Source organism: Pan paniscus, chromosome 16, assembly GCF_029289425.2.
Source record: "Pan paniscus chromosome 16, NHGRI_mPanPan1-v2.0_pri, whole genome shotgun sequence".
NCBI classification, from domain to species: domain Eukaryota; kingdom Metazoa; phylum Chordata; class Mammalia; order Primates; family Hominidae; genus Pan; species Pan paniscus.
Window position 1 is genome coordinate 5,720,643 of NC_073265.2, and position 14,418 is coordinate 5,735,060.

General features: G+C 47.1%; 1 protein-coding gene across 16 annotated transcripts in view; it reads left to right on the forward strand.

Moving 5' to 3' along the window:
• The window catches only part of APBA2 (amyloid beta precursor protein binding family A member 2), a 232,934-nt gene that overhangs the window by 180,515 nt on the left and 38,001 nt on the right, over nucleotides 1-14,418 (forward strand). For all 16 annotated transcript variants that reach the window (XM_055098170.2, XM_063596985.1, XM_057299831.2 and 13 more), the window contains 2 exons: nucleotides 9,029-9,109; nucleotides 10,165-10,201. In XM_055098170.2, coding sequence (XP_054954145.1) covers nucleotides 9,029-9,109; nucleotides 10,165-10,201 — 118 coding nt within the window. The remainder of the gene's footprint in view (nucleotides 1-9,028; nucleotides 9,110-10,164; nucleotides 10,202-14,418) is intronic.

The window sequence follows — 14,418 nt, forward strand, 5'->3', positions numbered from 1 at the left end:
GCCTGGTCTGCTGTGGGTGCAGCCAGACTGTGCAGGTTCGGGAGCCCGAGGTGGACTTCAGGTAGGGAGACGCTGCTCCCCAAGAGCTGCTCGGGTGTGACGTCAGGGTGGAGGCTGTTGCTGTGTGTGGCGGCATCACTCATTTACCCTCTTTCTCATTAGCCCCTGTCCTTCCGCCCATGTGCTTGCAGGTGGCCTCTGATTCCGCTTCTGGAGACTGTCTGCCCCCTCTGATTCATTCATTGCGGCCCCAGTTATGTGAAAGATAGCATGTTCATTATTCATTCATTGGGCCCCACTTTTAGATATACTTGTGTTCATCTTCGAGAGAGGGAGGTCATCCAGCCATTTCCCAGTCCTCAAAACCCACTCCACAGGCAAAGCAGTGGTGGGTCAGGGCTCCTCTTGCTGCATTGCGGCCTTGTATTTGCTCTTCTGAGCCACAAGCATAGCGAGAAAGTACAAAAGAAAAGGATTTCAATGTTATTCACCCTGAAAAAGGAAGAAAATTGTGACACAGGCTGCAATATGGACAAACCTTGAAGACGTCCTGCTAAGTGCAATGAGCCAGTCACAAAAGGACAAGTACTGTGTGATTCTACTTCTGAGGCACCCACAGTAGTCAGAGTCATAGAAACAGGAAGTAGAGTGGCGGTGGTCAGGGGCTGGAGAGAGCAGGGAGTGGGGAGCTGGTGTTTAATGGGTGCAGAGGTTCAGTTGTGAAGATGGAAGCATTCTGGAGGTCATCGGTGGTGATGGTCGCTCAACAGTGTGAATGTACTTGATGCCACTGAATTGTACACTTAAAAATGGTTAAGATGGTAAATTGTATGTTATGTATACTTACCACAATAAAATAAATAAAGAAAAGAAGAGGTTTTTCAATGAATAACTGGTTTGAACCAATTTGGATCCTCTAAAACCAAGTTGAGCCAGTCTGAACCCATGTAGCCATTATCACACCGTGTTAGGCTATTCTTGCACTGCTTTAAAGAAATACCTGGGGCTGGGTAATTTATAAGAAAAGAGGTTTAATTGGCTGACAGTTCTGCAGGCTGTAGAGGAAGCATAATACTAACACCTGCTTCTGGGGAGGCCTCAGGAAGCTTTCAATCGTGACAGAAGGCAAAGTGGGAGCCAGCACTTCACATGGTGAGAATGGGAGCAAGAGAGAGAGTGGGGGTTGGAGGGGGAAGTGCCACACACTTTTAAACAACCAGGTCTCTTGTGCACTCAAAGCAAACCTCAGTTACTACCAAGGGGATGGCCCACATCATTCATGAAAGATTCACCCCATGATCCAGACACCTCCTACCAAGCCCCACTTCCAGCATTGGGGATTGCATTTCAGTATGAGATTTGGGCGGGGACAAATATCCAAACTATATCACCCACAAAGAAGCAAAAACATTTTGGGCCAAATCAAAACTATTTAGATGTAGCCACAGTGGGGATGAACTGTGATTACACCCATTCAGGCCTGTGGACCTGCGGACCTGGCGTGTGTGGTCGTGGGGCGGTGGGTGGGCACATCCCTGGAAGGTTTCAGGAGGACATTCAAGACCAAAATAAGCCATGAGTAAATAATACAACCACATCCTGAGTGGGAGTAGGGGAGCCTCCCCTTCTCTCCTAGGTCTTGTATGGGTCATGATCCCGCCTTGGCAGGAGTGGAAGGAACATAGATCCCACAGGCTGTGGCTTATGGTAAAGTGATTGTGGTCATGCCTTGTGAGTGTCATTAAAATAAACATATATCGTTAAATCCACCATCAAATAACAGCTATTTCTGCTATCCTCTCGCCTTTTCCAGAAGTTTAAATATCCCAGATATTCTACTGTGTATATTCCTAAAAGTAGACAGGTAGATTTAGTAAAGTTAACTGGATCATTGGTACCTTCTTTATAGATCATCTGGTGAAACTTGTTTTTCAAATTATGAGTTGTAGGGCTTTGTTTTAATGTCTGTAGCCTTAGGCAGTTCCATTGAGACTAAGTTTTTTTCTTATTAAGACTAATCTTATTGACTGGAACTGTGGACTCCTCGTATTAGGAGAACAGAGATGTGGCCTACATAAATTAGTGGAAGTTAAATACTGTAGAAAATGCTCTCTGGAAACCAAAGTCTAACATCGACTTACTACTGGTCATTTAATTTCCTTTTGGCTTGGGCACCATCGTTACATTCATTTTTCAGATGTCAAGCTAGTTTTCTCAGAATGTGTGCAGGGCTCGAGGCCAAGTGTGGAGGCCACAGGGGAGGTCACAGGTCAAGCCTTCTGGGAGAACTGCAGGCTTGAGCCTCTGATAAAGTCACGCGATTGAATTTTAGCCCCAGTAGGTTGCTGTCGTTAAACTATGCACACGGGGCTTCTTGCTTTTAAGTTAGCAGGATGAAAAAATTGCAGATGTTTGCAGCAAATGTGTAGAACCAGTGGCAGAAGCAGCCATGCTGGCCCCTAAGCAATGGTATTAGAAAGGGTTGATGAAGATTTTCTCATTTGAGAATTGAACAAAACCAAATGGAATTCTCCCTAGTTCTGCAGCACTGGTGGGTGACTCTCCCTGGGCCAGTCTCAGCCCTGCAGAAAGGGGCACTGTCTGCTCAGCTTGGTCAGCGCAAGGTCTACTGCAGTGGAGTGCCAGGTGGATCACAGCCCTCTTGTGGGGGAAGGATGGGCGGAGCTCCCACCTTCCCCACAAATGGACACAGAATGGCACCTGGTATGTGAGGCAGGTGACCAGGAGAAGGGGCTGTCAGTGGTTGATGGACAGCTGCCTCTGCTGCCTGGATGACCCACCCCCTCCCCTGGACCATCTCCCACTTTGCCTGGGTGTCAGTCACTGGAGGGTTAGCTCAGTACAAGCTGGCGGATGACCTCCGTAGAGCTTAGGTGAAGGGGCTCTCATAGGGCAGTATGTTTGAGACCCTTAGAGGGCTCTCTTTACTCTTGCTTCTCCTATTATTTTTAAACTGTAGTAATACACACGTAACATAAAGTTTACCATTTTAAAGTGTACAATTCAGTGGCATTTAGTACAATGTTGTGCAACCACCTCTGCTCTTTAGTTCCAGAACATTTTCGCTGCCCCCATAGGAGACCCTGTATTTATTAAGCAGTCACTCCCCATTCTTCCCTCCGCCCCCAGCCCCCACAGTGAAAAATCTGCTTTCTCTCACTTTGGATTTGTCTATTCCGGATATTCCATAAAGATGGGATCAGACAATATGTACCCTTTAGTGTCTGGCTTATTTCATCATCATGTTTTCAGGGTTCATCCCTGTTGTAGCATGTGTCAGTACTTTGTTCATTTTTGTGGCTGAATGATATTCCACTGAATGGCTATTTTACATTTGATTAATCCACTCATCCATTGATGGACATTTGAGTTGTTTCTACCACATGATTAATGTGAATAGTGCCACTGTGACCATATGTGTACAAGCTTTTGTGTAGATACTTCCTTTCAGCTCTTTTGGGTGTATCACTAGGAGTGGAATTCCTGGGTCATGTGGTTATTCAGTGTTTACCGTTTTTAGAAACCACAGATGTTTTCCACAGTGACAGAACATTTTACATTTTCACCAGCAATGCATGAGGGTTCTGATTACTTTCAAAGGAAAAAAACTAAGCAGCCCTGTCACCTTGATGGTTTGGTCTCTGGCCTCACCGCTTCAGCTCCTCTGGCCTGATCTCCCAGGGCCTGCTTTTGTTCATGTGTGTGTCTGTTTATACCCTGGCTCATCCTGTGGAGGGTCTGAGGCTGGCAGGATCACTGGGTTCTGTCTCCACATTGGAAGGTGAGCTGTCCTAGGTCAGGGTCTTTGTTGCATGCATCGTCCTGTCCTTAGCAAGAGCTACCCTGTGCCGTATGGGACATACAACAGGCACCTGTTCAGGCCTGGCCATGTGGGCCCACCTTTGGATGGTACTTGACAAAGCCTCAAAATGCAGTGACAAGTTTAGATAAATATGATTCTGTTCTGAAATGCTGCATTGGACACAGCCATCCACTGCCTGCCCTTTACAGGGCTCTGTGAAGAGACAGTGAACAATGAAGTGGAGGACGTGTGCAGGTGGCCCCAGTGGTCGGTGATGGAGGAGAGATTTCAGCAGACCAAGCTCGGAGAATAAAGCCAGGCCAGAGTGTGCTATCAGCCTGTCTGCCCCCTAGAGCTGATGGACTCAGCAAATAACAGTATAGGGTACCCAATTACATTCGAATTTAGATGGGTATAGGATTTTGGTTTTTCAAGATGAAAAAACTTATAGTGGTGAGGGTTGTACAACATTATGAATTTAATAACACTGAACTGTACACTCAAAAATGGTTAAGATAGTATATTTTATTGTATGTGTATTTTACCATAATAAGCAATTGAAAAAATAAGTTGTATTTCAGGTAGATAGCGAATAATTTTTTAGTATAAATATGTTCCATGAGATGTCTGGATACCGGGATGCAGGAGGGACTCCCCTTCCTCCTCCCATTCACAGGCCTGCCTAGAGATTTGTAAGTACAGACTGACTGGCTGTTTTTCCCAATGTGTCTTGTCGTGATACTTTTAAGCCACAGATCCGCTTTGAAAAGATATGATCTCCCCCAGGGGAGTAACTATTATAAGAACAAATACTCTATCCAAGCTTCCATTCTCCTCAAGATAAACATCACAGGAGTGACCTGAATTGTAAAGAGGAGTGGAAGGAAAAGAACAATACCGTAATGTTTTCTGAGCCACGCAGATGTCAGGGGACGGATCCAAGGGCGTCTGAAAGAAGACGTCCACGCTGCTGAGTGAGACCTTCCTCCGTGCTGCTGAGTGAGACCTTCCATCTGACCAGGGGGTCATGCTCTCACTGCTCCTGCTTGGAGTTCTGGTGCTGTAGCGGGTCTCGGCCGCCCCTTCTGAGCTGGGTGGAGGAAGAAGTGCCTGTTGAAATACAGATGAGTAGGGATGATCGCCTCTTTTGAAAACAGGAGCCGTGAAGTGATTCCCAGAGAAGATTGTCATCTAACGGAGTCATTCGTCCGCCCAGGACTTCTCTGTCACAGGGTCATGTTTGGGAGAATTTTCACAGGCCACTGGGGATGGCTGTGGCTAGCCTGGCTTTCCGCTGATGCCCTCTATCCCTAACCTCAGCTCCTGACATGGCTGTCATTCCAGAGAGTGCTTGGAAGCATCCTGACTTTGTTGACGATGGCCTGAGCGGAGTGGGTGTGCACTAGTTTGGTGTTGTTTCATCCAAAGCAATGTGATTATATTGCTGTATTTTCATCAAGCAGGCAAAATGAGAATTGACACTTTTTAAAATCCAAGCTTTAGTTTCACCAACTGGAGCCAAGGTGTTTATTAGAAAGATTTATTGGCATTAGTGTATTTTTATTACAAGCATTTATCTCTGTGCTGAACAGTTGCCCCTGAGTCCCGTGTGCTGTGAAGAGTCTGTGCCACACCACACATTAATTTTCTGTCCTCAGAGCTCCAGGGACACACGCTGATTCTCATGCTGTGCCCGCCGCCTTCTCCGAGTGATGGCTGATGTGGGTTTCAGGCCCCACTACAGTTACTCAGCGACAGATGGGACCCCGTGTCCTCTGTTGGCTGTAGGGAGTTGAGGCGACCCTGGCTGGCATCTTGTTTTGAGGGGTGGCTGGCTGCTGTACTTTGGGGAGGGCATAACAGGATTTAAATAGCATCTTTATCTAGGATGCCTGGAGCCCCAAATCCATGTGGGCCTCCCACTGTGTGAATTTCAGATGCTGCCAGTCCCCCAACCCCACCACCCCTGAGATGGAAATTAGAGCACCAGATGGGCTCTCCCAAGGAGAGGCATCACAAGCCCACCCTCCTGCCTCTTTGGAAAGTAACCCTGGCTGTTTATTGTGAGATGTGGTTGTCATGGTGACAAGTGGACACTCGCTTGGGAGGGAGACAGAGGAAACGCTGATGTGGAGGAAAGGTCACCCCTAGAGACAACCTTGTGTTGCCCGTGGACACCCCATACTATGGCCTCCGTACTGGGGAGTCCCATGGGTAGGGCATGGGGGTGCGGCCATCAGTCTGTGTCCCCAGCCAAGCCTTGAGCCCTGGCTTGAAGTTGCATGAAGGTACAGTGGCTGGCCCAGCCCTAACCCGTGGTGGATGCAGCCCCTGTTGTGTCCCCCAACCCCTGACTTATCTGGCCACCTGATGAGAGTCTGTCGCCCTACATCTGTGGCGCTCTCTCTGCCTGACAAATTAAATCCCGCCCAGCTTGCAGGAGGGATGTTGTTAACCTGATTTCATTTGCTGGTGGGCTGGTTGATTTCTTTGGGGTTTTTTTGGAGATGACCAGCACCTGTCCAGCAACTAGTAAGGCAGGGAAGGCTTCCAGGAACCCAAGTCCATGCAGAAGGGCACTGTGTTGGGGAACTTTCAGACAAGTGGGTAAAATACCGTGTGCTATGTGCACCTTGAAATAGCAAAGTGTCCTCAACAGAGCTCTCTGGGGGATGTCCCAAATAAGGTTTACTTTAGGAGAATGTGAGCGGCATCTGAGGCGAGATTCTCTTGTTGCATCCTTTGGAAGCTTTTGCTTGGTGTTCCTTGGCCATAGCAGGAAGATCAGTGCCAGGGATGGGTGAGGGGAAGAAACCTTGGAGGAGCGGTACCTGGGCCAGTCTCAGCCCTGCAGAAAGGGGCACTGTCTGCTCAGCTTGGTCAGTGCAGGGTCTACTGCAACAGAGTCTCGGGTGGTCACAGCCTTCTTGTAGGGGGAAGGATGGGTTTTGCTCCTGGGATGCTAGGCTTCGAAAAGCGGGGCAGTGTGCCAGCAGTCCCAGACAAACCAGAGCCGGGCCTTTGGTCATGCCAGGACAGCAGGGTGTGGTCTGGCTAGGCCTGTGAGCCCCTGTGGGGCTCAGGGGTAGGGGCAGCAGGACTGGGGGAGGTAGGGACCAACCAGACTTCAGAACTGCTGGGTCCCAGCTGCACCGCTGCACCACCTCAGCTCTAGGAAGGGCAGCCCCATGTAGCTTTCTTGAGATGTAGCAGCAGTGCTCTCCCTTCTCCCTCGCCATCCTTAAAGCCCGGTGCCCGCTCCCTTGCATCCCCCACTCCCATTGCCTCTGAAATCCAGTGGTGTCTGTGATCCTGGAGGGGAGGCTTAGCCAGCAATCATTCCAACTACCTGGGGCACAGCATATCTGCCCCCATCAGTGCTGGGAGGGTGGGCCCAGATCCTTTAATTTTTCTCAAAACCCCAGAGAGGCAGAGTTCCATCAAAGAGCAAGACACTGATACAGACTAGGACAGGGGATAGGGCTGGCAGCCATGCCTCGTGGCATCACCTGACTCCAAGAGAAGCCAGGCCAACACTTGGGGTCTCAGTTTTCTCACCTGTCAAGCAGGGGGAAGAATATTCATTGTGTACACAAGAGGCTTTTGTAAACCCTAAGGTGCTAGGTAAATTAGGTAAATGTAACTTTTTTTTTGAGACTGAATCTCACTGTGTTGCCCAGGCTGGAGTGCAATGGCGCCATCTCAGCTCACTGCAACCTCCGCCTCTCAGGCTCAAGTGATTCTCCTGCCTCAGCCTCCCGTGTAGCTGGGATTACAGGCATCCACCACCATGCCCGGCTAATTTTTTGTATTTTTAGTAGAGACAGGGTTTCACCATGTTGGCCAGGCTAGTCTCAAACTCCTGACCTCAACTGATCTGTCTGCCTTGGCCTCCCAAAGTACTGGGATTACAGGCGTGAGCCACTGTGCCCAGCTGGTAAATGTAACTTTTATCATCGGTGTCTTCCTTGCCATCATCATATTGTTATTTCTTGATAATTTATTTCCAGAAAGTTCTGGAACTGGACTTACCATGCAGGCTCCAGAACCTCCTTTGGGATGTGGACAGGGATTTAAGGGCTATGGATCTGGCTTCTGTCTTCTGGATGATATAAGGAACTAAATAGAGAAAATATACCTAACCTTAAATTTTATTAATTGAAGTAGAAGCAGTTGTAGTTTGGTGTCTTCTTTAAGAGAAGACTTATGCCATGTACTTGGGGCATTTTCTATGTTGTAGTAACAGATTGGCTAATTTGCATTTATTCTCATCCAAGAATTTAGGTTTTTTAAAAATATGGCTTTTAACTTTTTGGGCACTCTTGGTGGGAACGTAAATAGTACTACTGCTGTGGAAAACAGTATGGAAGGTCCTTAAAAACTGAAAAATAGAGTTATCCTGTGATCCAGTGATTTCATCTCCAGGTATGTACGTAAAGGAAGTGGAAGTGAAGACTCAAGGGATATTTGCACACCCACGTTCATAGCAGCACCATTCACAATAGCTAAGAATTGGAAGTAACCCAAGTGTTCATCAATAGATGACTGGATAAACAAGAGGTGGCATGTACACACAGTAGAATGTGATTCAGCCCTTAAAGGAGGGAAATTCTGCCATGTGCTTCAATGTGGACGACCCTTGAGGACATTTTGCTGAGTGCAATAAGCCAGTTCCAAAAGGGCACATACTGACTGCTTAATCACTCCACTTACATGAGGGGCATAGAGCTGCCCAATTCACAGAAACAGAAAGTAGAATGGTGGTTGGCAGGGGCTCAGGTTGGGGTTGGGGTTGGGCGTATTGAGGAGTTTGTTTAATGGGTACAGAGTTTTAGTTTTGGGAAGAGGAAGACGTTCTGAAGGTGGATGGTGACCATGGTTGTACGACAGCGTGAATGTACTTAGTGCCACTGAACTGTACACTTAAAAATGGTCAAATGGTGAACTTTATGTTATGTGCATTTTACTGCAATCAAAAGATAACAAATTTCAAAATGTTTTAAAATAACTTTTTTAGAAGTATGAAAATAGAATATTAAGTGCATAGCAGTTTAAGTATAATTAAATAGATGTCTGCACACATACCTATACACATACAGACATACACATGCATTTTACAAAATTGTATCACATTGCATATCCAGGTTTTGCATCTTGCATTTCTCTAACATATAAAATCACTATCTTTAACTTCCCCGTTTCCAGGTTTGCAATGGTCTGGAGCAGCCAAGGAAGCAGCAGCGCTCTGATCTCAATGGACCTGTTGACAATAACAACATTCCAGAGGTAATTTTTTTCAAGGATGAGAGTTCTGGGCTGGAACACTCATCTAATGATGGAGTGGCCCACCGAGTTGTGGTCTGCTCACTTTGTCCATGATGCTCTCGTCCCACCCGGTGCCTGGGGGAGAGGGAGTCCAGGTCAGGCCAAGTTGGTGTCACCGTATGGTGAGGAGGTGAGGGCACGCTGGCCTGGGAGGAGGGAGGAGAGGGCCTCCCTGATGTTAGGACCATGCCATGGAGTGCTCATGTGTTGCAGATGGTGTGTGTGTGGGGGTGGGGGACCATTGGTACTACTTAATTTTATAAAAAGCCATTCTATTCATTGTCTGATAACCATGTTCTAAACTAGGGTTTCTCAACAATGACACCATTAACATTGAGGCCTAGGTAATACTTTGTTTTGGGGACTGTCCTGTGTATTGTAGGAGTTGAGCAGCATCCGTGGCCTCAACCCACTAGATCCTTGTACCTACCCCATCCCCACCCCTGATTTGTGGTAACCAAAAATGTCTCCAGACATTGCCTAATGATGTCCCTTTGGGAATAAAAATCATCCCAGTTGAGAACCACTGTTCTAAATCAACAACAGGTTTTAACAAACAATTTCCTATAAGCTAACAGTGCTATGATGGAAGTTATTTACCCTTTCTGGTAACATAGTTTAGATGAGATTATTTAACTTTGATGAAGTAACGATGTCCACCGATGGAGTGGTGTCCAGTCTCCTTTATCTTGCTTTTAAAGATGTGCCTGGATGGCTCTCATGCCCCCAGGTTGGAGCATCACTGTGTTGGATGGTCCCTAGGCTCCCTTCTAGTCAAGATATGCTAGTCTGAGGGCCCCTAAGTTTTAGATGATGGGCTTTTGGGCCACTCCCCAACATCATGTTGCCTGCAGCAGACTGGTTTCCTGTATGGAGCTGACATCTTCAGAACACCATCACTCATGGAGGGTTTGCTTTTCTCATTATGGCTCATATCACAGCCCTGCTTAGCCTTCACCTTGTGGGCTACCTACTTACAATTGATATGTGTTTTATTTTTCCATATTTCCTAACAGACAAAGAAGGTGGCATCATTTCCAAGTTTTGTGGCTGGTAAGTGACTTTGAATTTTATCTCGCAAGGGGCAGTTGCATTTTACGTCAAAATAAATGGTGCTTTTAGTTTGGGCGTTCATCTGCAAAGCTTGTTTACAAAGCGTGCCTACCTACCAGCAAGGTGCTTGGCCATTGTCTGTTTGAACACTGTGTAGGCCCACTTAGTGGGGAGGGGAGGTCCAGCTGATCTGCCCGCTTTGATGCAAGGAACAGTAGACCATCTCCTTTAATTATACCCTCGCTAATTGCATCACAGACAACACTGATGACTGAATAGATTGAGATGTGTCTTTATAAGCAGCTGGTTATAGCTAACACTTCTGATCAGGGTGGATATAATGCATTCAAATTCAGGCTTTTTTTTTTTTTTTAGATCCTTTGTTTTTCTTTACTGTTCCACCCTTTTTGAGGAGGTTAATAGTGCATTTCAACATTCAATAAAGAATGAAACTGGTCGATATGTTCTGTGTCACTCTTGGGGATGGGGAACACACCTGCCTGGCTTTGACGGAGCTGAGCATCTGGAGACCTTGCAGGGCCCCTGTAGGAGATCCACTGGGTTTGCTTCTAGTGCTCCAACCTCAGAGTAAAGAGCTTGTTCGGCAGGATTTCTCTCTTTGCCAGGAGGATGTTTCCTGCCCCTGCTAATGTGTTATAATAAACAATGTGAATTTCATTAATTCTTTCAATAAGCTGGTAATTAATTCTTATAAATATTTATGGGAGCAAGGTAAATTCGTCTTCAGAAATAAATGACTTTCAGCCCTTCCCATGCTGCTTTTCTTTTTTTAGCAAACAACTAAAGCCTGGGGAACTGAAGCCCCCAAATTCGCCTTTAGAGGACTAGTTTGAACCAGGCTAACCCAGTTCCAATTGGTTGAAACTGGATTAACTGGCTCAAATCAATTTTGACTGTTATAACTGGCTTAATGCTGCTCAGATTGGGTGAAAATCTGTTTTAAGCCATCAGAATTAATATCATGCAATTGAGATAGACTTGGTTCCATTTTGACCAATTCAGATAGGCTAAAATGGGTTTTGCCCAGCAGTTTACATGTGGTTTTAGGTACATTTTATCTGGTTCAAACTGGTTTTCTTCAGGCCACAGCAGGTTATGATGATGCCTGGAAGAGACCACACTCCCCACATTCCCACTCGTAGGGTTTGATTGGGTTCCTGGTTTATAGGAGCTGGCACCTCGTGAGCAGGGCGAATGTAGTACGTCACTGTGCCATTTTCCTTGGCAGGCAGAAGCCAGGGTGGGGTTGCCAGTCATACTGCTCCAGTGAGGCAGGGTCTCCTGGATCCAAGAAGCTCACTTGTCAGTGTATCATAGTGTCATCTGGACAGAACTCTCACACTAGGAGGTGATTTAGACATTAAATTCCCCGACCCTTGAACCAATCTCATATCTGCAGGGAGTGGGATCGTGAGGGATCGGGAAGCAGTGTCAGTGCCTGGGGTACCTGGGACTCTAGCTCCTGGCATCCCAGAAGACTTGGTTCCCTGCACCACTCAGACTGTTCCAAAGCAAATCCAAACAAGGCCGGTGGCTTAAAACAATTCAGACAGGCTAAAACTGCTGTGACCAGCTAGAACCAATGTGGAAAACCTGAATTTATAGTTTCTTCTGTAGGAGAGAAGCCCTTTGATTGTTATGAAAACATAGAAAACTGAAGCAAAACAACATCCTTTACTATTACAGCATTTATATGCAGCGAGGCCTTCATGGACCAAAATCTTACTCAGCAACAGGAAGAGATCATCATAATGGTGATGCCAAACCCTAGAATATAATGGATATGGGAAAAGTTTCTCCAAATTAAACACCGTTATCAGTTTGAATGCCTTTGGGTACAAGTATCAAAATCCCCACCTAACATTACACAAATAGGTGTGTGTCTTACATAAAGAAGTCCAGGGTTGGGCGTGGTGGTTCACGCCTGTAATCCCAGCACTTTGGGAGGCCGAGGCGGGTGGATCATGAGGTCAGCAGATCAAGACCATCCTGGCCAACATGGTGAAACCCCGTCTGTACTAAAATACAAAAAATTAGCCAGGCGTGATGCTGAGCACCTATAGTCATGCTATTTGGGAGGCTGAGGCAGGGGAATCGCTTGAACCCAGGAGGCGGAGATTGCAATGAGCCAAGATCACACCAGTATACTCCAGCCTGGTGACAGAGCGAAACTCCGTATAAAAAAAAAAAAAAAAAAAAAAAAAAAAAAAAAGTCTAGAGGTGGCCAGGCACGGTGGCTCATGCCTGTAATCCCAGCACTTTGGGAGGCCAAGGTGGGTGGATCATAAGGTCAGGAGTTCAAGACCAGCTTGACCAATATGGTGAAACACTGTCTCTACTAAAAATACAAAAAAAATTAGCCAGGCATGGTGGCGTGTGCCTGTAGTCCCAGCTACTTGGGAGGCTGAGGCAGGAGAATCACTTGAACCCGGGAGGCGGAGCTTGCAGTGAGTCAAGATCATGCCACTGCACTCCAGCCTGGGTGGCAGAGCAAAACTCCATCTCAAAAAAAAAAAAAAAAAAAAAAAGTCCAGAGGCAAGAGGCTGCCAGTTCGATGGCTCTGTGATGTCAGGATTGGCACTGTTGTGTCTCTTGGCCTCCTCTTCAGGCTTGTCACCTCATGGTCACACAGTGTGTGGGCAGCCCCAGCCATTGCTTCTCGTTCTAGGCAGGAAGAAAAAAGGAGAAGGGCTGAAGTCCACACCAGCTGGACGTCCTCCCCTTGACATTAGGAAAGCAAAGGTTTTCTGTGGATTAAGAGGTGATGACTTCTCTGCATGAGAATCGGACCCTCTGTTATCTTTCATAGTGTGCTCCCTGGGTAACCTGAAAGGCAGCGTGTCAGCTGTGTCTCCAGGCAACATTGCTTATGGTGAGATGCTCTTTTTGATAAACTGTATCTAGATGGGAAAATTCTAATGCTCGCCGGGCAGGGCATCCAGGGCTTTGAGCTTCTCACAGTGGTGACTTTCGTGACTGGCATGTCTCTTGAAGGTGACCCTGGAAGCTATGCCCCACCCATGGGGTGATTGTGAGAGATACTGGCTGCTGGGAGCATGAGGCTCTTAGACCAGATGGGTTCCACACGCCCTTCTTGGTGGGAGTTTTGTACCCTTGCAGCTGACCCATCCAGAGAGTTCTGTACCATTGCAGCTGACCCATCCAGGGGCGCATGAGACTAGCTGTGTGGGTGCAGTGTGGACTCCCATCAGAGAGTCCAGGAGGTAAACTGGCGTCTGTCTTGTTCCCTTGGAGTAGACGGCCCCATGTCTAGCTGAGCCTTAGGACACTGCATGCTTCTGAATATCTAGTTGAACCTTACTTAAAAGACCCAGAAGCCTCTTCGACACACTGCTTATTTCTTTGTGGCCAGAGCTGTGTCACATGACCAGCCTCTCAGATGTTAGTGTTGGCCAGACAATCAAACCCTGGGCTTTTTATGAAGGCAGGGCAGGTCTGGAATCAGCCCTGGGTGCCTGCCGCCACTTCCCATCCCACTGCGGGCCCTTCCAGCCTCCTGGCGTGTCCAGTGCTGAGGCTGAGTATGTGAGTTCCCGGGAAGCCCCTGTGTAAGGGAGGAGCAGCTCCTCCACTCCATTTGTGTCTGAGAAGTTGCCCTGAAGGGAAATATTCCTGGAATATTCATGCGTATTTGGTCTCAGCTTATGCCTTATTTCATATCAGATAATTGTTGATAATAATGAAAAAAATAATAGTAACAATGAAGTGATACCGTCTGAACCCTCGTTGGGGTGTGGTGTCCACTCCCTGTGCCATGCAGCATCTCTCTATTTCATGTCGCCTGGTCAACCACCACGTGAGGAGTAAGTACTTTCCCCCATCTGATAGGTTAGAAAACTGATGCACAGTGAGGCTAAAGTCAGTTGTGTGCAGTCCCATTGCTGTGTGTGGGACAGAGCCTGGACTTGGACCCACGTCTTGGTGCTTGACACATAAACTCTTAGCCGAGGTAATTCCTCCCTACCCACCATGCCTTCATATACCAGGAATAGGTAAGACCTGTCAGGTGCTTTCTTTGAGCCAGGCCCAGATCTAAGTGTTTTAAATATATCAACTTAACAATCACTATATCCACAGCTCAGGGAGAGTGAATCCTGGGCCGAAGGTCACCAGGTAGCAAGTGGCAGAGTTAGGATTCGAACCAGTCTGGAATCTGAGCTCATCACCACACTGC